General features: G+C 34.2%; 1 protein-coding gene across 2 annotated transcripts; it reads right to left on the minus strand.

Moving 5' to 3' along the window:
- Positions 1 to 1,834: 1,834 nt before the first annotated feature.
- On the minus strand, positions 1,835 to 22,798 carry LOC117926650 (stomatal closure-related actin-binding protein 1-like). Of its 2 annotated transcripts, none has more exons than XM_034845839.1 (13): positions 22,558 to 22,798; positions 21,482 to 21,785; positions 20,783 to 20,911; positions 18,219 to 18,311; positions 13,152 to 13,292; positions 12,296 to 12,364; positions 11,563 to 11,646; positions 6,942 to 7,128; positions 5,887 to 6,003; positions 5,698 to 5,756; positions 3,171 to 3,305; positions 2,319 to 2,468; positions 1,835 to 2,209 (listed from the first exon to the last, which is right to left on the minus strand). In XM_034845839.1, the coding sequence occupies exons 2-13, from the start codon at positions 21,761 to 21,763 to the stop codon at positions 2,165 to 2,167; spliced, it is 1,491 nt and encodes a 496-aa protein (XP_034701730.1). In that variant the 5' UTR covers positions 21,764 to 21,785; positions 22,558 to 22,798; the 3' UTR covers positions 1,835 to 2,164. The 2 variants fall into 2 exon arrangements, with proteins under 2 accessions (XP_034701730.1, XP_034701731.1); XM_034845840.1 differs by lacking the exon at positions 22,558 to 22,798 and adding an exon at positions 22,102 to 22,509.
- Positions 22,799 to 23,541: the final 743 nt, after the last annotated feature.

Raw genomic sequence — 23,541 nt, forward strand, 5'->3', positions numbered from 1 at the left:
CTTTAGAGCAATTCGTGCTGATAACGTGTTGTAAAACAATGACAAATATAATGCAAATCAAAGTAGTAAAGATAAAATATATCTTACTTTGATATATAATATGGAAGAAGGAATCAAATAAGAGAATTGAGAAAGTGAAAGAAAGAGAGAGAGAGAGAGAGAGAATGAGAGGAAGAACTTTCTTTCTTTTCTCAGGATGCTTTTACATGGGGGGGGGGGGGGGGGGGGGGGGGGTAAGAAGCCTTTTATAGGCTTCATAATATGAACTCCCATTACTCATCTTAAAGATGAGTAAATGGAGTTCATAATGGCTATCAATGTGGTCATTCATTACTTTTCATTTACAACATTTATGTTTTTCTTTTGTTTTTAAGACCAATAAAAACAATATATACTTATTATTCAGAAACTATTCTTTATTTCACTTTATTTTCAGACATTAGAAACGGAGAACAATGTTACGTTGTTCTTTATTTCACTTTGGTTTTAAAAACTGGAAATAGAGAACAACAATCAAACAATGTTATAATTTTTTTAAATAAAATTATTTTTCAATCACACCATCAAATAAATATATAAATAAATTAATTAATTAAATGACTATTCCACCCAAAACCTTCATCATAGCTCAAAATAATTTGGAAAGTAATTCTTCAAAAATAAAAACAAATACTATTAATGAAATTTTATTACTAAACTCAAATCTATAAAATACTTTTTTCAACTTACTCTACAATTGTATATGACGTTAAAAAAATTTTAAATAAAAAGATTTTTCAATTATTTTACATTTTATTCTTCATTTTTATTGCAAGAGAAAATTTCGAGATTTTAAATAAAAAATTATAAAGCTAAGATGTTGTTTGGATAATTTTTTGTTTTATTTTTATTTAAAAAAATGATAATAACCTGTACATAAAATGTAAAATCTTTGGAACTTATTTAAAAACTAATAGATTTTGAAAACCAATTAAAATAATTGAGGCAAATTTTAAAAATCCTCAAAATATAAAATTAATTATACTTTTTTTTTATAGTAGAAGTTATATTATCTTTCATGCTTGATAAAAAAATTTCCTTTAATTTATTAAGATTAAACTTATTTTATTTTCTTTATTTAAAAAATTATGTGCTTAAATTTATACTTTAAAAAGAAAAAATAAAAAATATGTATATAATAATATTAATTATATGATGTATAAATTATTTGTATATATTAAGTAATCTAATATAAAACAGTTTATTTATAAAATTTAACTATTTTAATCATGAATATTATTAAGATAAGAGAAATTTCATTTTTTGGGTTTAACGGGAAGCAATTCATAATCCTACTATTTTCCTAATCCTACTATTTACGTAAGTACAATTGGGGCAGCTCACTGGTCCTCCTGCTCGCTACAGAGGGATGTCACTACAGCATCGTGTAGGCTGCCTCCGCTCCTACCTCAGCACGTTCCAGTTTGAGATTATACGGAACCTGCATGGGTCAATTGTGGCAGTTCGCCAAACATAGCTAAGGTGATCTATAAGCAAATGTTGGTTGTGAGGAATGATAGCTCCTATTCCGCTTTACATTTTACAATCTCCTGCTGAGGGAGTAGACATTCTGTATGAATTGCCCATTGCTAGCTCCATCTTTCCTTGTCGATGCGGCCACATGGACCGGTCATGTGAATCATATTGTGGTTCCCATTGTTTATCATCCATATACAGTCCAATGAGGAGGTGCAAGCACATTCTCTACTTCCTATAGAACATAAGCTGCTGGTTTAAATCTCAAAAGACGTATAGTTCAAAACATACATCTCAAAACAAGTACAGTACATTGTGATTACTAACAACAACAATTGTATATAGGCATTAGTCATCAAAATATCACTCAACACTGAAATAAAGCTTTACAGATTGACACACAGCTGCAAATAAATTCTCCAAATGCAAGCTGAAAATTTGTTACATTAGGACATAAAGGCAACTAAAAGGATGCCTTGGCGGTGGAAGGGAATGGGAAAGAAAAAGGAGGAAGAAGGAAGAATCATGGAAACCAATATTACAATCACAACAATGCCATGCTCAACTAACGCAAACTTCTTTCAAGTATATGTTATAGGAAAACCAACTTAATTACATATTAAGTGAAGACGAAAACTATGCACGTTTGTTAGGTTCCTTGAGGAGCTCTGTCATCAGGCCCAGCAAGCATGATCTGGAATTTTAAGAATTCAGGTTTAAGAATTCTTCCATTGATAAAAAAGGAAAGAGGTGACAATTCAAGTTTTTGAAATAAGACAGATAACCAGTTGAGAATCACTTACATTGCAATCAAATGCAAACCTCCTGGCGAGCATAATGGCTGCATTCCTATCCCTCTCTGACTCAAATGCTAATACAAAGGAAAGCCCTTTCTTCGCTTGCCAATACAATGCCTGAGTTGCAGCATTACCTCCTCCTCTAACCCCACAGAGCTAACAGATCAGAAAGTAATGTTAGAAATGATTGCCCCTAAAACTTTCATATCCATCCCACAATTCAAGAGCCTAGCCTCTTGAGGAATCCACGTCTCTTAGTTTTTAATGATGACAAAGGATTTTAACTCTAAATGGTATGTAAGCAAGACATCATTAAAAAATTACAGGGAAAAGTGAGAATTGAACATCCAGTGATGAAGATTACTTCATGCATGGCTTGCACATAAAGCTTAGAAACTTGCAACAAATGGGCACCCTAAAAAACCTATATGGCTAGTATGAAAAAACTCTCTTAGACCATCTTGAATACATTCTATTTTATAACAAAATTTTGAAGAGAAACAACATAAAAGTCTCCTAAGTAAATTGTCCAATCAGGAATAAGCTCTCACCCAAGAGCCAGAATGGGATCAATATAGAACTTTATTAATGAACATCCATCTCTTTAGGCAAAAAAGAAATAATTGTAAGAAGAAAACCTGCATTTTTTGCTTAATTCCATGGAATGAAAAAAGAGTTTTTTTCTCAAATTATCTTACATACAATATTTCAATCAAACAAGAACCTAAATTATTCTGCAGAAAAAGAAAAATAAGGTGCTAAAGATAAATTGTAGAACATTCTTGGACCAGTATGTTACCTATTCATCTCCAATCATCTTAATTGAAAAGATAAATAAATAAATATGATACATAGTACCTGCATTGAAGTTGAATAGTATTCTTTAGCAATTGTTGCCTTTCCTTTACAAAGTTTTATCCTCATTTTTCCCACATGGAGCACGTGAATAGACTCTGATGGATGATCTGCACCATTCATCTGGGTTATAACAACCTGCAAAGCAACAGAAGAAACATCAAAAGTGGATAAGTAATACATTACCAGTGATACATTACAAAGATTCAGCCAAATATGAATTCACCAACATATGCAAAGGGTAGCAGATTTAGCCAACAACACTTGTTCGGTTCTTGTCTTCTGTTTCAATCTCTGTTACATAGACTCAGACACTGAAGTTGGGCTGTTTCGAGTTTGTAAGACTCAGTGGAGCAATTTTTTTTTTTCCATTGGTTTCAATTTGATTTTCTTGAAACATCAACTATACTATTTTGTAACTTTAAAGGTTTTTAGTTGACCTGGTTTTGTTCTATTTTCTGTGGGACAAACATGATAACAAATTTACAGATATCAATTTTCTAAAAAGCTTAAACAGTTAGGATTAAATCAATTTGATTCTCTAACACCCTTACTCGTGTGGCCCCACACAAGTACATGGAGAAACAAACAGACCCTCGGACATATGAATCATGGACAGCCTCCTAAGGCCTTACGCATAAGCTCAACAAATTGAAGAAAATAAACATACGGTGAGGTTCAAACTCAACCTCCCACTAAACAAAGCTCTGATATCATGTTGGACAACAAGTTTTCCTAAAACCTTAAGATGTTATGATTTGGACCCCACAATGTATATCATGCTCTCATTTCACGTCTCTCAATGGTAGAACCATTATGGTGAATCCACTACTGAATTATTTTTTTTTTATCAATAAGTATAAAATTGTATTGCAAAGAGGTGCTAAAATAGCGACCCACAAAAATACAATATAAGGGAACTCACCCCCTTACAAAAGGGCCCATACAACAAGGAAAAAAACAAAAAATCTACTCCCTTATCGCAAACACACCCATTCTATAAAATCTATTAAGGTCGGACCATCTTTTATCCACAAATTGGTTTCCGACCACAATAAATACACAAAAGAAACTTTCACCCTTTGAATGGACAGCACGCAATCCTCAAGAGCAATTGAATTTCTAGCCTTCCATATGACCCAAAACAAACATAACGGTCCCAATTGCCACTACTGAATTATACAACAACTAGCAGTAAAAGTCAGGAGCCAATTCAAGGAATGGACTTTATTATGCTGAGAGAAATAGACCAGTCTAGGTCCATTACAAGACTGAAGTCATGGCACTAAATATACAGAAGTCAATAGTTAGTACAATAAGATTTCCAACCCCACAAACCTAGACTTCATAATAAAGAAAGATGCTTCATTGTCTCTATGATAAGTATGGGAAATGCTTGTGTTAGATGGTCAAAATAATTCAAACTGGGTAAATTTGGAAGATATTAATGACAATATGATACCCCAATTGACATGCAGGAATGAATTAACCCACTCAACTAAGTACTCTCCCACAGCCAACCCAAGTCCATTCTTAAATTACATCTTAAAAGTAAGCCCTGACCTAATTTAAGTAACATTGATGATTATGCAAATCCTGAGGTGGTAACAGTGAAGGATATGGTTATTAGGGAAAGGACAATGTTAGTAGTTTTGGAGGTTATTGTGGTGAATGTCATGAATTGGGAACTCTTTCTATAATTATGATACAGGAGTGCCCCCCTTTAGGTGTTCTTAATGTGTCTTTTCTTTATTGCCAGTTAATACAAGATAGAGGAAAAAAAGGTGCACATCAAGGATTACAAAGGGGTTCTTCCTCTTATTGTATGTTGAGAAGCTTTAGAGACTTGACATAGTGAATCATCTAAATCATATGGTGATCTTTCCTATCAAAAAAATCATATGGTGATCCACCACCACTGCCACCACCCCCAAATTATCCACCTCCATCATGTGGTTATTCCTGCACTATCTAATCTGGCATACCCTATTCACCTGGATATCATCCACCTTCCTCGGCTCCAAAACAGCAATAATCAGCCACCTCATAAATGTCCAAGTATTCTTCACCATTATACTTTCAGTATCAATAGAGAGATAATGGAAGTATAGAAGCCATCGTTACATTTATCAACAAGAGTAGCAAGGAAATGAGGCTAGAACCAAACTCAAAGTGATCTCAAATGAAGAGGCTATGGGACCCATCCTATTAGTCTCTACTCAGTGCAATCATAAAAGATGTATTAATATTAATAACACCCACCAAGTATGTATTTCTGTGACTGCATGGATGTTCCAGTAACCGTATCTTTCTATAAAATTTAATTCTCAATTTTAAATGCATTTTCAGCATTCATAGATCGAATAAAATCCATTACATTTTAATCTAATGTGTGTGCCATTAAGTATCATCCATTACACCTGATGACATCACCCAGCTACTGTGACGATAATAGCAATCTAAAAACAGGTTATAACAGAAATACTGATTGTGGAACACAGAACTTGTGAAAGTTATAATGATAACATACATTGAATTCTGTGTCATGCTTCCGCACAAGGGCCTCCACATAGCTTCCCAAACCAGCAGCTGATAAAGAAAAGTATGGTAAGATAATAGCAAACCAATAATATTTTTAAGGGAGATAGATGAAGCAATGCAGAAACAAATACTACATAATCAGAGAAATTAAGTTGGAGAACCAGGAGAAATATCACACCTGGATCAATGGGACCAGCAGTTGCCAATGTGATTTGGTAGCCATCTAAAACAATATCAGCTTGCAAGACTCGCCCAACATCAAAGGGCTCTGGAGCATAAACTGATTTGATGGCTCCTACAAAGTAAAAAGTGATTATCAATAGCTAAGATCGATCACGAAAAGTTACATGATTAAAAACTAAAGTAATTTTTCTGATTGCCCCTCTAGGCATATGTTGGCAGTGACTTGGATGGTCTCTCTTGGGTCTGCTTTTAGCTGATCACATTGCAGAACAGCTAGCTAACCAAGTAGCCAAGCTGCTTGTACCTTTTATAGGGGACTTTTAAGCCCCGAGTAGTGTTCTTCTATCTTTGGCTTATATATTTTCGTCATATCTTTCAGCCGTTATAGCTTATAGCTTGTTTAAAATTTTGTTTGCATAAGTTTATTTTTACCTCTTTCACTTCAATCTATTCATGTTTTTTACTTTCTTTCTTTCTTCTTCTTTTTTTTTTTTAATCCTTTATTATATTTTTTAATTCATATCAATTAATTAGTTGTTTTTGATAAAAATAAAATAAAATAAACTCAGCTCAATGCATAACAGCTTAGACTCATCCCATGCCGGTTCTTCCCTTGATTCAGTGTCATAAAGAGTATGATAAGATTAATAACAGGTTCGTCATCGATCTCCACAAACATCTTCTTCTGGAATATCTTCCTCCAGAGCATTGCTCCTCTTCTCAGCATCTTTATGACTACTTTTACCACCTTACTGAGAGGGCAAGTGGTGATTTGAGGGAAAAAAAAGAGGATAAAAGAATATGAATAAGAAATATAAATATTTTTCCCTCCAATCACCACTTACAACCTCCACTTTTTTTCTCCCTTCAATAACCACTTGCAACTCATCAAGGTGGAAAAAGTGGTGATAACAGTGGGAAGAGAAGCATTTTTCCTTCATTTGATGGTAAAGCAAAAGGCTGTTTTTGTAGATTGTTCAATTTAATATTGAATTCAACAGGAGTCAGGAACATGTAAAGGAGAAAGAATGAAAGGATATATAAGTATACCTGAAATAAGCTCCCTTTTACCACCTTCAGATGATACACGATACCACTGAATTGAACAATGAGAAAGATCTGGAGCTTTATCAGAGCAAGCTTGAATTTGCAAAAACGAGCCCAAAGCTTCAGGACCATCTAATTCATACATATCAGACATGTTTTCCTCACCCCTCCTGCTCTTGCTGATTAACAACTGGAAAGAGCAATGGGAAAAAAATGCAACAATTAATCACAATGTATGATACATATCCTCTACATGATACTTTTTTTGATAGCTATATCCTCTACATAATACTGTACCAACAGACATCTAGGGCAGAAGATTACTGGAACTTTTATCGTCATTTTGCCATAAAAACCACATTAACATATTCCATATTTGAAGAACTTTCATCTGCATCACAGTTTTTTTTTTTTTTTTTTTTTGAAGTTTCCATTTTAGATGCACACCATACGCCTCCAAATTGCGTAACTCAGTCCTTTTAAAGCTTTTTATCTGATGCAAGTGATTGAAGACCAAGTATCAACAGGATATTGTTGGAGCCTTTGGGCAGGGATGATGTTCAGGTGATGAAGGTTCCCTTTTCAGAGAAGTAGTTTGTGTCAACTTTGAATTTAATGAATGAAGATAAAACTCCAGGTCCAGATGGTATCACAATAGTGTTTTGGCAACACTGAAGGATTTTGTGAAGCTAAAGATGATGGGCTTCTTCAAGGAGTTCTATGTGTTTGGATCTTTTGAAAGAAGGTTAAATGTCACTTTCTTGGTGTTGACCCCTAAGAATGAAGAGGTAAAGGAGTTGATGGATTTCAAACCTATAAGCTTGGTGAGTGGTTTATATAAGCTAATAGCTAAGGTTTTGGTAAATAAGTTGAAAAAGATGGTGGGGTCAGTTGTTTCTAATTCTCAGAATGCTTTTGCGGAGGGGAGACAAATCTTGGATGTGGTTCTTAATGCCAATGAAGCAATTGAATCAAGTTTGAAAAATGATTTGAATGGTTTGACATGCAACCTTGACACACAAAAGGCTTATGATCATGTTTGTCAGGCTTATTTGCTAGAAATCCTTGACAAAATAGGGTTTGGTCAAAAATGATCAGTTGGATAAAATGTGGTTTGAAATCATCTCAGGTTTGAGGATCAATTCGGAGAAAAGCAAGTTAATTCCGATGGGCAATGTTCCTAACATTGAAGAAATGGTGGCTGAGTCGGGTTGTAGAAAGGGTGAACTCCTTCTTGCGTATTTGGGCCTTCCTCTATGAGCAGACTTTAAACCGAGGGTTGGTTGGCATTCAGTGGAAGAGAAAGTTGACAAGAGGTTGGCTATATGGAAAAAGCAATATCTTTCCATTGGTGGAAGGCTTACTCTATCTAGAGCACTATGTTAATCATACCCATTTATCATGTATCTATTTGTCATGCCTAAAAAAGTGAGTTCCAGATTGAGAAGATTCAAAGAGACTTTTTACAGGGAAAGGGATCTTTAGAGAAAAAAAACGCACTTGGTGAGATGGGATATCACTTGCAAAGAGAAATATAATAGAGGCCTTGGTATTAGAAAGCTATCAATCCTTAACAAGATGCTACTAGGCAAGTAGATCTGAAGGTACACCCATGAGAATGAGTCCTTTTGGAAGCGTGCGATTGCTGAGAAATATGGGGAATAAGAGAAGGGTTGGTGCTCCCACAAGAGTAGGGATGGTTTTGGTGTAGGGTTGTGGAAGCTCATTAGGAGAGGTTGGGGGAATTTTAATAACAAAACCTCTTTCAGCATAGGAAATATTAGAAGGGTGAAGTTCTAGAAAGATAAATGGTGTTGTCATTCTACTTTAAGAGATTCTTTCCCCTCTTTGTATGCCATAGCTTTGACAAAGAATGTGGGGTGGTGGATTTATGGAATCGACAAGGTGATAGAGGGCATTAGAATCCCCACTTTTCAAGGAAAATGAATGATTAGGAAATCGAAAGGCTTTAGGGTAAGAATGTTACAAGGGATGAGGAAGACATAACAGAATGCATGGATGTAAGGAAAAGGAACTTTTTAGTCAAATAAATCTACTCCTTTTTTAAGCAGGAAAGAGCGGAAAGTTTTCCCAATGAAAGCTATTTGGAATCTTATCATTCCAACTGAAGTAAGTTTTTTTGTGTCTATGAAGCTTTTTGGGGCAAAGTTCTAACTTTGAACCAGTTGCAAAGGAAAAGGTGGGATGTGGTAAATTGATATATTCTATGTAAGGAAGACAGAGTCAGTAGATCACACCCATCTGCATTGTGTCAGAGCAAAGGTGGTATGGAATTTGGTATTTTCCCTATTTGGAATTGTTTAGGTGATGGCAAGTTTGGTAAGATAAACCCTCTTAAGGTTGCATGATGCTTTTATGGGAAAAAAACAAAAATAGGTTTGGAGGGTTGCCTTGCTATGTGTATTTTAGATATCATGGAAGGAGATAGATCAAAAATTTTTTGAAAGCAAAGAAATATCTTATCAAGCGTGAAAACCTACTTTTCTTTGTAAGGCATATTGATGGGGAGTCCTTAACTATGATTGACATTATGGATTGGTTAGGGTCCTTTGTTTTTGTTGCCTTTTCTTTTTTATTTTTTTGCTTTTTGGCATCCTCTGTATATGGCCTGTGTGCTTTGGTGTGACATTGCTTGGTGTTGTTCAAATAATTTCTTTATTTGTCTATCAAAAAAAATATTTGCAACTCATTCTTACACCCAAACTCATCAAACCATTGTATTGGCAACTCATTTTCGCGAACTAGCATAATAAGATGACCAAACTAATTAAACCACTATATTTGCAACTCATTTTCACAAACTGAACTATTGCAACTCATTCAAACTAGACAAAATTTTCTAGAGACCTTCATGCCCATAGTACCAAACCAAGCAAACCACTATATGTGCAACTCATGCTAAATTCGTAACTCATTTTCCCAAACTAAGCAAACTTAATTAATATTTTAAAGATTCTAAGTTTTTGGTTACTTATCAAAAAAAAAAAAAAAAAGATTCTAAGTTTTTGGTTGCTTTTCCATAACTAACATGACTTCCAAGTTATTTAAGGATGTATGAGAAAAGAAATTTATATTACATAGTGTTGAACAACTAATTTTCATAAAAGCTTAAACTGTTAGAATTTAAACCCATAATGCACATCATGCTCTCTAACACTCTCCCTCATATGCAACCTCATGCCCTCACATGGAGAGACAGACAAGTTGTATGCAAACAAATCATAAACAACCTTATTTGGGCTCAATAAACTAGAGGAAATAAACAGGTAGTGAGGTTCACACTCATGATCTCCCACTAAAGGAGACTAGGATAGCATGTAAGACAACTAATTTTCCTAAATGCTTAAACTATTAAGATTTAGATCCAAAATGTATATCATGCTCTCCAATAACTAGCATTGGAAAAGTATGCATATTTGGTTTTTTTCAAAGTTTCAAACTATATTAAAACATAATTATTTGAGGACTTTAATGCTCAAACTTAGCAAACCACTATATTTGCAACTCATTTTTCCAAAGATGTATCCACTTTGCAATTGAGACCTACAAAGCCCTTAGTCATGTTGTTTGTTGTGTATGGAGAGTGGAGAAACAATAGATCATCTTTTCTTACATTGTCCATTGACTTTGGGGTTATGCCACAGATTATGCACATTGGCAAATTTAGACTTGGTTCCTTCTAGGAATATATGTAACATGATGACCATCTCATATACGAGATTAGGAAGTTCCATTAGAGGCAAGATTTTGTGGCAAACTGCTTATGTCACTCGGATTTGGGTTGTCTTGTGGAAAAGAAATGCTAAGATTTTTTAAGAAAAGGCGTGGACTTCAAAGGCTCTTTGGGATATATTCATTTCTATGCCTCCTTTTGGGCCTCTTGCACCACAACTTTTAAGGGCATTCCCCTTAATGTGGTTCAACTTAATTGGTTTTTGGTGTGTAGTTCGAAAGGTGTGGGCTAGCAAGGAGTGATTGCTTAGGAGGATATTATTCATTTGCAGAGCTATGATCTCTTTTTGTATATTCCCCCCATGTGGTATTTTACTGTTGTATAAGTTTACTTAGTACTTTGGAGGTCCAACATACCTTCTGTTTAGTTCTTTGTTTTTTGGGAGGATTCCTCATCCTTCTATTGTACTTCTTGATACCTAAATTTAATACATTGTTGTTTCTTATCAAAGAGAAAAAAGATGTATTCACTTTGCTTAATTCATACTTTAAAAAAAGGAAGGAGGAAGAGGATGCTATATTAGCTTGTTTCAAGATCACAAAAACGATTTCAAATCAAAATACATAACAATCCTACAGGTTAACTAAGCAAGCAATAGACCTAATGCAATGAACCTGCACCATAATAAATAAATATATATTAAAAAAAAAAAGGAAGAATAAAACAATATAATAGTTGGTGCAAGAAGAATTCATGAAAGTAAAACTAAATATTAGCATGCATCCTCTAATATCAACCCAAAAGGAAAAGAAGAGGGTTACCAACAAATTGTCATAAAAAATAATGCAAGGCCTGAGAACTTGAGAAGGAAATCATGAAAAATTTGAATCTACAAAATTTGACAATGGTGATATAAAATTTGAAACAAACCTCTTTCTGGAGCTGAAGAGAATGCTTAGACTTTTCTGCAAGCTGAAGCCTTAATGCTAGAAGCTCATGTTCCATGTCCATAACCTTCAAATTCATGTTCAATTCACTTGTAAGTCTCAATCAAGAAATGAACATACATTTAAAATAGGAAGATATATATATATATCCAATCATACATTTATTTATACTCAAAAGAGCTAAATTCTGGCAGAAGAGCACAATATTAACACTGCTGTATGAATTATAGAAAATGAATATTACAACAGTACAAGTCTCATCATATCACATACTTCTAAAAGTGAGGGAAAAAAGATATCTTTGAACTTCAACCCTCTGTACAACTTTTACTTTCATCATCTATTGAAGATACCCTTTGAACTAGCTAGGTTTTTTTTTTATGTTTATTGCAATATTTAGTACAGGTCAATTGGTGTATGGAATGGAAATAGTAATCAAACAATAACTGCAGCAGATCAACGAATGCATCAAAGTCATGTTGTAACTCATAACTACACTTATCCAGGTCTTATTATACCTTGCTTGGCTGATGCAGCATTTTAATCCATCATACTCTTTGCACTAGCTAGGTTTTTTTATGTTTATTACAATATTTAGTACAGGTCAATTGGTGTATGGAATGGAAATAGTAATTAAACAATAACTGCAGCATATCAACGAATGCATCAAAGTCATGCTGTAACTCATAACTACACTTATCCAAGTCTTATTGTACCTTGCTCGGCTGATGCAGCATTTTGATCCGTCTAGCTTCTTGAACCTCCTTCATCAATTCGTCCATGTCCTAAAATAATCATTCAGAGTATATTTATTGAAAAAGAAAATAAAATTTGAGCTTGCAATATGACAAGGATGTCAACAACTACAATGACAAAAATCAAATACAAGAGGCACACTAAGAAAAGAACAAACAACTACTTGAACCTTAAAAATTGAATTCTACACACACAAAAGGAAAGAAAAAGTCAATGTCTAAACTTTTAACAGATTGATGCTCTGCACAAGCAAGGAAAACTAATAATAATAGAAACATAACATATATTTGTGAGGAAATGTACTTGAAGGCTTGGCTATCTGCAGTTTAGGATAAAAGATCTGCTCTAGGGTGCATCAGGACTACAGTAGTTGACAGCGCCCAACACCCCTTCACCACTTATTAGTTACTTGCATAACTCTATCATAGAGAACTTACTAGTTACCATCACAAAAAAATGTTATACTTGATGTTCTTCTCCTTGCAATGTGTTTCTGATATTCCTCACAGTAGCCAGATTTCATACAGGTCATAAACTAATCATTAAAATATAACCATTGCTTTATCAAGAAGATGGTATAAAAAGAAGACAGATTTGACACATTTAGTGATACGAGTTAAGAAAAATGAAAGAGTAGAATACTGTGCTGCAAAGAGGGTGATATGATGTTGTGGCGGCTTCTTTTGAGGGAAGGGGGTGTCTGGGAGCACTAATAAGCAAGTTAGAAAAGGTTTAACATTCAAGAATATAGAACAAGGAAAACAAGAACAAATAAATAGAAGTGCAGAACAAAATTTTCAAACAAATTGCACAAACCTGCTTTCCTGAGGCCCGAGCGATTCGTTCTTGTTCCTCAAGGGCCTCTTCCACTCTCCGAACTGCTTCTCTGGCATTCTCAATTTCAGCACGAGCAAAAGATCTTTCCTCATCAACAAGTTTCTTAGCATCTTCTGAAGCCTGCTTAAGAAAATGGACATCACTTCTCAATAAGTGAGGCCAAAAGGGTGAGTGTATCTTTTGAAAACCAAACAAAACCCTCAAAAAAATGCAAAGGGAAGAACCACAACCTAAAATACAAGACCAAACAAAATTAACAATTAAACATCAGGGAGCAGTTTCCAGAGGTATTACATAATAGGAACATTATTATTTATGAGAACAAATCCTGAGAGTAACAATATCTTTTCAGATTCATACCTACCAAAAATATCTTCTCAGAGTCATATTCATAAGATTTGATTTGGAAGAGAAATACTATTGATTATTTGACTCTCCCTTCCCTTTCTTCTTCCTCTCCTCCCTAGATCATTGTTAAGAGTTTATTTTATTTTGTCATGTTCTATTAACAATTATTTATTAGTTATTAGGTATTAGTTTCTTGGGGTATTTTGGCAATCTTAGTTAATAATATAAATAGCTAAGAAGGTATAGGAAAGTCAAGTAAAACAAACCTAGACTTTTCTATGCTTTCTTTTTCTCCTTTCTTCTCTCACTTCTTTTTCCTAATCTCACAACTTTCTACTTCTAACTTGGCATTGATCAATCCCAGAGTTTATTATGGATTGCATAAATCATTCCCAACAACAAAAACAAAAATTAAAAAAAAAAAAAAATAAGAAGTCAAAAAAAAAAACAAATATATGATCCCTCTTTAGATACGAAGGTTATGGAAAATGAAGATTGAATGTGTCAAAACTCCATCGTGGTTAGATGGTTATGCCATAGAATGGAACCCCATATTGCAACTATATTTGAGTTATGTCATACCTCTAGGAAAATTTGGGATTCATTTGCACAGACATTTTTGCAATAGGGTCACATTTCTTAGGCTATTAAGTTGTAAACCACTCTTTCAAGATTATAGCACCCTTAAAATTTTGAAAATTTTCATGGTCTTTCACTAATGAACTAGCACAACAGAAATGTCATTAGAAGGTGATGCAACCTTTAAAACTTTATCAAAGGGGCAAAGGAATGGGATCCAAGGCCCAAACTTTAATTTGGCACTCTCCAGATGATAATGGGCTTAGCTGGGATTTTATATAATTCAATATGGGTTCAGCCTTTAAGTGCTTTCTAGAAATCAAATTGTGGACCTCGCCAATGGTCATAAGTTACTACTGTCCATCATTAATATTGTCATTTTTCAATAGTCTTTAATGTGGTTTAGTAGTCTGTCTTAAGTTTTTGTTATTTTCAAGTTGCATTACTACTATGTGACTAGTTCCAAGGAGTTATAATTGGGTGTGAAGCCTAAAGAAGCTCTATATAATTGTTGATCTGTCTTTTGAAGAGGAATCAATTAATGAATGATGAAATTTCAACTGTCACTATTTTCTTTAAGTGATACAAAGATCACTTGGGTGTGAAGCCTAAAGGTTTTAAAGATCATATTCTTGCTAGCAAGACTCTATCTACTGCTATTAACACTTACTCTTGGCAATCGAGATCCCCCTTAGAATAAGGCTCCATTACGGCTTAACAGTAGAAGCTGCAATAGTTCTTATGGTGGTTGTGGCCATCGTGGCCTTCATGGTAGTTCTTGTGGAAGTGGATGTAGTAATGAAGTGTGATCATTATGGTGGTACCAATCCTATTGAGCCTTATTGCTAGGTGAAATATGATAAGCCAGATTATGTGCATCAAGTCACTAATGCCACTACAGCTTTCTGTTACATCTGGACATGCAGTTCCTGACTCAATCATCATGCTACTTTCACTAAACTTAATGAACTCATCCAGGCATTACAAACAGCCTTCCATTCTCTTTCATTGCTACGTTAGCCAATTCAAATAATACCACATGTTTGGACTAATCTTCTCCATCATGGGCCATTAGCTTTGAAGCTAATTCCACATACTCACTAAATCATCTCTTCTTTGATTTAGAACCTATTAACCATCACATTTTTTAGCCAAAGGCTCTTATAGGTCTATTCTTGGGCAATGTGCCTGACACCCTATTAAGTTGTTATCATTACCTTCTAGCTCCTAACTTTCCATTTAATTCTCTTGCTGTAAGTACTTAATGAAGCCTTAAATTGTTTCATAACTTTTCTCTCACTTCATGCATTTTTCAAGACTGATGAAGAGGATGATTAGGTCAGGGCATGAGTGAGAATGATGGGTTGTATTATCTGGACCTTGGTGAACCTTCTTCATCATGAGTGCTACAGTCTTCCCTCTTTAGTGGGGACAAGTGTCAACATTGTGGGGACTCTAGCTGACAAGGAAGATGCATTGATTTTAGAATGGTAAGCCTACCCAGTTTCTTTAATCTTGGCCTCACTGGAATGGTCATCTTGGTGTTTACACAATCCATAATGCATTGATGAGCATAATAGCTAATTTCCAACCTTTTGGTTGTCAGCAACAAAAAATAAAAACATGTTGATATTAACCATCGAATCAAGGTTCTAAAAACACAGATTTCAATGGAGGTATGAATCATGTATTATCAATTTAAGAAAAGTGGAAATTAATAGAGAACATTGAAACTTTGAATAAAACTTTGGCAAACATATAATGAAGCTAATAGATATTAGAGATCTCAATCTGGGTATCAACATTTAATTAAGACCACATATGCTATTTCCTTTGAATATGGTCGTTGTTTGCAGAGTATAAAAGTATGCAAGGTTTTAAGGCCCAGCAGAAGGGTCCCCCTCATCTACCTCAAACATCGTCAAATTTGTTATAGGAGCTTCAGCCATCAATGCATTCACCAACAATCTTTTACCACATGGATATTTTATTCAAGTGCATATAACTACAACTGGTAGTCATTTTCTTCATCATACCATATTTGTTCTGGAAAGAACAGCAATACTGATGGATCCCTCTCTTTTTACTTCAGAATGGTCGTGTCCACATCTCCCTTTTCCCAAATATCCATCCATGGATATTATATTCAAGTGCATTCAACTCCTGTATACTTCAGTGCATCCTTTTGGTGCTATATGCATTATTTTCTATTAAAAATATATATATATTGAAGTGCATCCAACTACAACCAGTAGTCATTTTCATCATCTACTACATTTGTTCTAGACATGTCAAGGCTAGTAGTTGTATTAAGTTGTTAAAACAACCAGGACACTTGTTGCTTCTGTTAGAAATCCATTAGAAGGTTGGTTAGTACACTTTTAGAAGATTAGTTAGTAATCAACTCTATTTAAGCCATCTAGTGTACAGCAGATACACTGTAATGAAAATCACTTCTTTAGAGAAGAAGCTTCCTCATTTTCTTTAGATTCTTGAGAAGACAGAACAGCAACACTGATGGACGCCTCTTTTTACTTCAGAATGGACATGTCTATCAGTGTATCCACCAAACATATTTTTCCACATGGACATATCCATGTCCATGTGTCCCTCATCTCTAAAATCCATTTTCCACATTCACAATTTACTAATCTCTTCTTATCAGTAATATCACTAGAAGTCTAAACTACAGGGTCACATTTTTCCTCCTCATTCCACTTATTAAAAGAGAGGAAAGAGGACTAAATGTAGCCACAAATATTGCAGTTCATATATACTCCTCTTTTGTTTTTGATAGGAAAAATAGAGAATATATCAATGGGGCAAGGGAGTATACGCAGTCCATGCATACTTAATGCACCAACTTTCTCAACATCATGGGATCATAGCAGTTGTTTGGAACTATGATCATTCAATAAGGAGGCATACTAAGTTGGGCCAGTTATCTTTATGTGACACCCTAGTCATAAGATCTCTGTGGTGGCATACTCTATGTAAAGCCATGATTCTGTAACAATCGAACCATATAATACTTTACAATCTTAAAAAAGAAAGTAAAAATATTGACTTATTCTAATTTCAAATTATGCCAAGGTATGTTCTAGACATATAAAACAAGTACTTTCCTACAAATTTTATTTTGAACTGAGAGAGAGAGGTAGCAGCTAATTGATAAATCATACATAAATTAAATGTCATCTTCGTGGATAATTTAACGCTTGGATAGCATTTGTTATTAAAAAAAATCTCACTATGTAAGAATTTACATGTTGCTGTGAAATATCTCTACATATGATCATTTGTTAAGTAATAAACATGAGAATTGAGAGAAGATGGGTCTTGAAATAAAATGATAAAAGAAAACAGCATTTGATCAGGTAGAATAACTAAAATCCTATGTAGTGCGCTACTACTATGTAGTCAGAAATATCAGTCAGTTCATATTGGTGAAAAGAGGGCATCAAAATATGGATTCTTTAGTAAGCTATAAATGGTAAAACCAGGCTGGTAAATTGACATAAAGAGTTCAAAACCTGAGAAGAATACATCTTGAACATATTCTTGAAGCCTTAAACCAAGTTCTACATTATTGCCCCATGACTCATCTCCAACCCCTAACTCAACCAAAAACCATACATCCTTAACCACATTGGTAATTTGGTACAAAACACCAATCTAATTCTCAACTGGGATGGAAAAAGGAGGTCCTCAAGTCAAAGGTAATCCCTAGCTGACTAAAAAGAACCTTTACATACTCTTGTATTCAATGAACTACTGAAAGAGAGGAGAAAACTGAATGCTTGTATTGTTATACATGGCTTGTGATAATAAAGCTATATAAAAGGATTTTATATGTTACATTGACTATTAAAACAACAGCACTGGAAAAGTTAGGCAATTTCTTTTACCTAAAACATATTCCCAAGCTAATTAACACAACAAGTACAACATACACACAAAATTGGTTTTACATTAGAGTCATGAAACTTTGAAGCAATGAATTCATTAACTTCTACATGCATTTTTAGACAAATAAAAAAATAGAACATTTTGCATATAAGAATTCTAAAACGCAAAACAGAGCAACAATGCCAGCCTTATGAAAAATAATTGCATTACCTGCTTAAGAAAATTTGCTAGCTTTTTCACTTCTGCCTTTTCTTGAATTAATTCCCCTTCCCTTTGAGTCAGCTGAACTGCTAAAGCTTCCACCTGGAGGTAGTACCCATAATTTGGCATATTCATTATTTGCTTCACTTGAAAGGGAGCAGAAGTAACATTAAAGACAAATGGAAAACTCAAAATCCAGATATATGGTAACAGAAGAACCATCCTAGTAGAAAAGAAATTTTTGCACTTCAAGCTCTTTCTTCTGATATCACATCTGTGGCACAATGTTTGTATGTAAACTGACATAGAGATAGAATTTGGTGAGTACTCCATATGAAAGAAGACTCACAATAAATTCATTCTCTGTTAGAACTCATGAAATTCTTTGTGGTCTAGTCTGCTGCAAAATATCATAGAGATTATCCAACCATCTGGGCTTCTATGATGGAAAGGTTTGAGAAGATGTGGCAATTGATTGAAACACTATTTATTTACAGGAGGCAGGCCAATAGCCTAACACTGATCAAAGCCCATTATCCAGTATCAGTGCATCTCATGTCTTTATTTATCAATCCACCATCAATGAGGAAAAAATTAGAGAGGTTACAGAAAGATATCGTTGGTGGCAGGACAAACTCTTGAGATGGGAGGTTGTGTGTTCTCCAAAAGGGAATGAAATTAGGCATTAGGAGTTTGGATATGCAGTATACTTAACAAGGCTTTGCTCTGAATGACTATGCAGTTGGTAAGGTTTTGTCAAACTGTTAGGACAGGATGGAAAGACATTAAAATTCATATGCTATTCTGTAGGGATGGGCAGAGGGTGAGATTCTGGCAGAATCAATGGTGTGGCAATCATCCTTCAAAGACTAGTTTCCAGGAGCTTATATAATTAAAAGTCAGTATAGAAGCCTAACAATAATAAGTGTAGGACGGTAGCTTATTTCTTTGCCTAATTTTATTGATTTCACATTCACTATACTCCATTTTAGTCCTACTTATCTCAAAACCATTTGATTCTAAATGTTCTCCCTGAGTTCTAGTTTAGAATTAATGCATGCTCTAGCGTCATCAACTCAAGTCATAACATCAGCAGACAGCATACACCATTATGGCTTCATCCAAGTGAAGGTCTTAAATCTCATCAAGATGAGATGAATTCTCTTGAGCGATCTCAAGAAGAAAATAAAACTCTGCATGTTACCATACTGGACAAACAGTTTTTTAAAAAGCATGCAAGTTCTAGAGAGATGCCGAGATATCAAAGAGATAGGGAGATATCTCAAAATCTCCCTATGCATCTTACTAGTTTAATAACATTATAAGTGACATAACAATATCATCGATTCACCAGTAACCGCACATGATGAGCATCTTTTATAGCCCTTTTACGCAACTCTTCAGTTTCTTTCCATCTGTTTGAAGAAGTGAACATTTTACTATATTTTGGTATTAAATTGGTTTTAATTGATTGGGGTTTTGCAAAGGCTATTAGGCACATAATTTTTAACTGTAAGTATCACATACTTGTCATGTATTTTTATTTATCACATGTTGACTTTAAATCACAAAATTACTATTGATTTCCATTGACATGCATGAAGCTTCATTTACCATTTTCGACATCAAAATTAATGTTGAGAGATTGTCAACATCTTTAATGACTTTCCACCAATATCAAGATTTGAGAACTCAACCTGCAAATGCATAATAATCTCATCCATAACTAACAAAAAACAGAAAAATCCTCATGTTGTCAAAGTTCCCTTTATACTTTTCATGGGTTTTGTTCCTGATCAGAGATGTCTATGTAGACCTGTCAATAGTATAGGTTATTTCTCTTTGAGTGGGATATGCCAACAGGATTTATATTTTTTTAAGAATATATTTGCAAATAAGTAAATAAAAATTCAACCACAACCCCAAACCAAGAGAGAGAGATATGCTTATCCAAGCTGCCAACTGCCTAGGACTTATAAAAACTGGATTGCATGACATGACAGGAATAATAAATGGTTACTCATGGAGATTGAGCTTCAATGCAACAGAAGCAAAAAACTCCCTGCATGCCATGGAATCTGCAGCACAAAAACTACCTCTTTCCTGCAAGGCAGCAAAATATGCATGCAATAAACAGCCAAGGAAATTCTATCCTTTTGTGGATTGAGAAACACAGAGGAGAGGGAGAGAGCAACGATAGACAGAACTTGGTGTAGCTTCTTTTTTTTTTTTCTTTTTTTTTTTTGTCTCTTTAATACATCTTTTGCTCTTTTGCTCTTTTGCCTATCAAAAAACGATAGACAGAGGGCACAAGGGAGAAAGGAAGAGAGAGATATAAAGAAGCTTGTGGATCATTCTGTAGATTTTGTTACACCCATTATAACCTTACTTTGATTATAAATTTTTAACAAAAATGAGTATGCCATGGTAATGTATTTGCATTGACATTTTTTCATGAATGTTTCAAATAATACAGCAGAAAGATAAACCAACATGTCATTCTACACGCAGCATAAGAGGTTCTAAACAAGAAGCACTATCAGATAAAAAGGAATAGGATATAGAATACTAACCATAGCAATGGCATCCTCTACATCATCTTTGTTTCTACCAGCCACACGCCCTTTCAAAGATTCCAGTGCATCTCTAAGTTTCTTCAGAAGAACATGTTTCTCCAATGAGGCTGCCTCTCGAAGTCTAGCCTGAATTGTATGAATGGCTAACATCACCAGTTCTCCTCCAATGGTAGAAAAATAGTAAAACAGAAGAAACTTTCTCATTCGGTCAGTCCCATAGGTGCTGTGCATACTTAAGTTGCACCACTTTTTTTTGCCTTACAGTAACTTTGTAATTCATCAAAAGAAAAGGGAAAAAAAAATCTTTTTTGATTAGCATCAATAGAAAAGGAAAATTTGCTCATATGAAAACCACCAAATAGTTGTGCATCCTTTTTCCACATTTTATTGATTGCTGAGAAACTGGGAAGGAGAGGGAAACAAGAAATATGTAACACCTTATATTACCCGTTATGCATGTTCATCAATAAAAGAAATAATCAACTACATTAAGTTTGTGTAATTGTTTGGCTTAGTGAAGTGGAGTTTTCTTTGTCCTAAGGACCGAGCTGAAAATTTTTGAATTTCACATCCTTTCTTTCTATTGTGTTTCTTGGCAACCAAACAGAGAGTTGGATAAACAAACCCAAATTTCTTTAACAGTCAAGGCAAATAAAAACAAACTAAAACCAAGGGTGGAACACAAAAGAACCGAACCTCGTCAGACAACTTGGCGGCAGCAGCCAACCCTTTCTCAAATTTGTTTGCAAGATCACGAACCGAAAGACGCTTCTGCTGCTCCAAAAGCTGTGCAGTTTCTCGTGCAACAACCTCCTTCATGGATAGCACTTTAGGGTCCTCCTTTGCCTCCATAATCTGATTGTAAGGTCCTAATTTGTAGTTGGGAAATCTACTTGAGGTAAATGTCACATCGGCCGACACTGCCGGCACTGCCTCTTTTTGCATTGTGTTGCTGAAATCACGGCCTACCCTCGTCATTGTTCCAACTGAACTACTCTTCCTATCATCAAAACAGGACCATACTCAGAATGAACCTTATCATAAGAAAGCTACTACTGTAAAGAAACTTCTCAGCCTAAAATCACAAATTGGCTCATTTTGCACCAACCCAATAAATTAAATGTGATGACAAAGAAGCACAACCAATTTGGTTGCTTAGAAAATGCAGGAAAATAAATATGAAAACTTTTTCGAGCAAACAAAAAATCAAGTACCAGAATCACTATTTTCAACACATTTCTCAACCTAAACTCATAATTCGGCTCATTTTTTAGAATTTTAATGTAAAAACCAAAAGATAAAGAAGAAAAACCCACTTTGCTTGCTGATAAGATGCAGGAAAACAAATTACAAATTCCAAATCTTGAACTTTTCACCATCTGAGAACTAACAGAACAAATCTTCTAAGTCAATTGAACCCAATTAAAAACATAAAAGATCCAATCTTCAACAATAGATATACCATTTCAAAGCAAAAAACAAACAAAAACAAAAACAAAAACAAAATTTCCTAGATCAAACGCAATAATTAGGGGGAAGACTCCCCAGTGTGGTCTCTGGAAACCGGGCAAGATAAATTAAAACTCTTGCATCCAAAACTTTCCAGCATTGGCAGTTGAGTGTGGGAACAAAGACCTCAAAAACAGCTTCCCCAAAGCAACAAAAATAAAATTAAGGTCAAAGAATGAGCACCTCAGCTGGAATGAAGTCAAAACACAAACCCTAATTCTAAATTATTATCACAAAAACAAAAAAAACAAAAGAGGACTTACAGATCATGAAATGCGGAAAGAGAATATACAAATAATAAAGAAAAATGAGAATGTTTTGGATCAGATGGAGTACAGCTTAACGATCAAAGAGAAGAGAAGAGAAGAGAGAGATTGAAATTATATAGTGCGAGAGAGAGAGAAAGGAAAGAGAATGAGAAAGGAAGATGGTGTGGGTGGTGTTTGCTTTTTAAAAAGGGAGGAGAAGGAGAAACAAAAGGAAGAAAAAGAAAAGAAAGGGAAAGGAAAAGCCGGCTGCCGCTGTGCGAACTTGAAATGTTAGAAACTTAGAACGAATTCAAGCGTGTGAGCCTTCAATCTCAATGCTTCAATGTTAAAACTCATCCGCGGGTCCCACGCCTTCTTCCTTTCCTCTCCTTCCGATTCACGTCATATTTTTTCTTACCCACCCATGAGGGACCATTTCGGGTGAAACAATTTGTCACTCCTTGTGTATAACATAAAGTTTGGTTGTATGATATAATTTTCCTATAAATGATGTTTATTGAATGATTGGATATATATTTTTTTATTTTTTTATTTTAAAAATTAAAAAATCTTATACAAAAAGCCAAATCATGTCACGGGTGTAATTCACATCTCATTATTACATACCTGACTCTCATATTTGGTTTTAGTATTTTGTGCTTTAATCCTACTTATTTATATTTTGATTTTATTTCTTTATATATTAATCCCATTTATTTATATCTTGAATTTGGATATTTATATTAAATCTTACCATACAATATTAACTACCCAAATTTAAAATTTAATAACTATTGATTCAATACATTTAACCAGTGTTTAGTCATCAAAAAATATTAGAAAAAGAAAAAAAATGTTAAAGAAAATGTTGTTTCACTATAAAAAAATATATATATATATATAAAATATAATATAATTAAAATTAATTTAAAAATTATATATATTTAAATTATTTAATCTTATTATAATATAGAGAAATAAGCAAATGAGTTTGAAGAA

The sequence above is a fragment of the Vitis riparia genome, chromosome 12 (genome assembly GCF_004353265.1).
Source record: "Vitis riparia cultivar Riparia Gloire de Montpellier isolate 1030 chromosome 12, EGFV_Vit.rip_1.0, whole genome shotgun sequence".
Taxonomy (NCBI): Eukaryota; Viridiplantae; Streptophyta; class Magnoliopsida; order Vitales; family Vitaceae; genus Vitis; species Vitis riparia.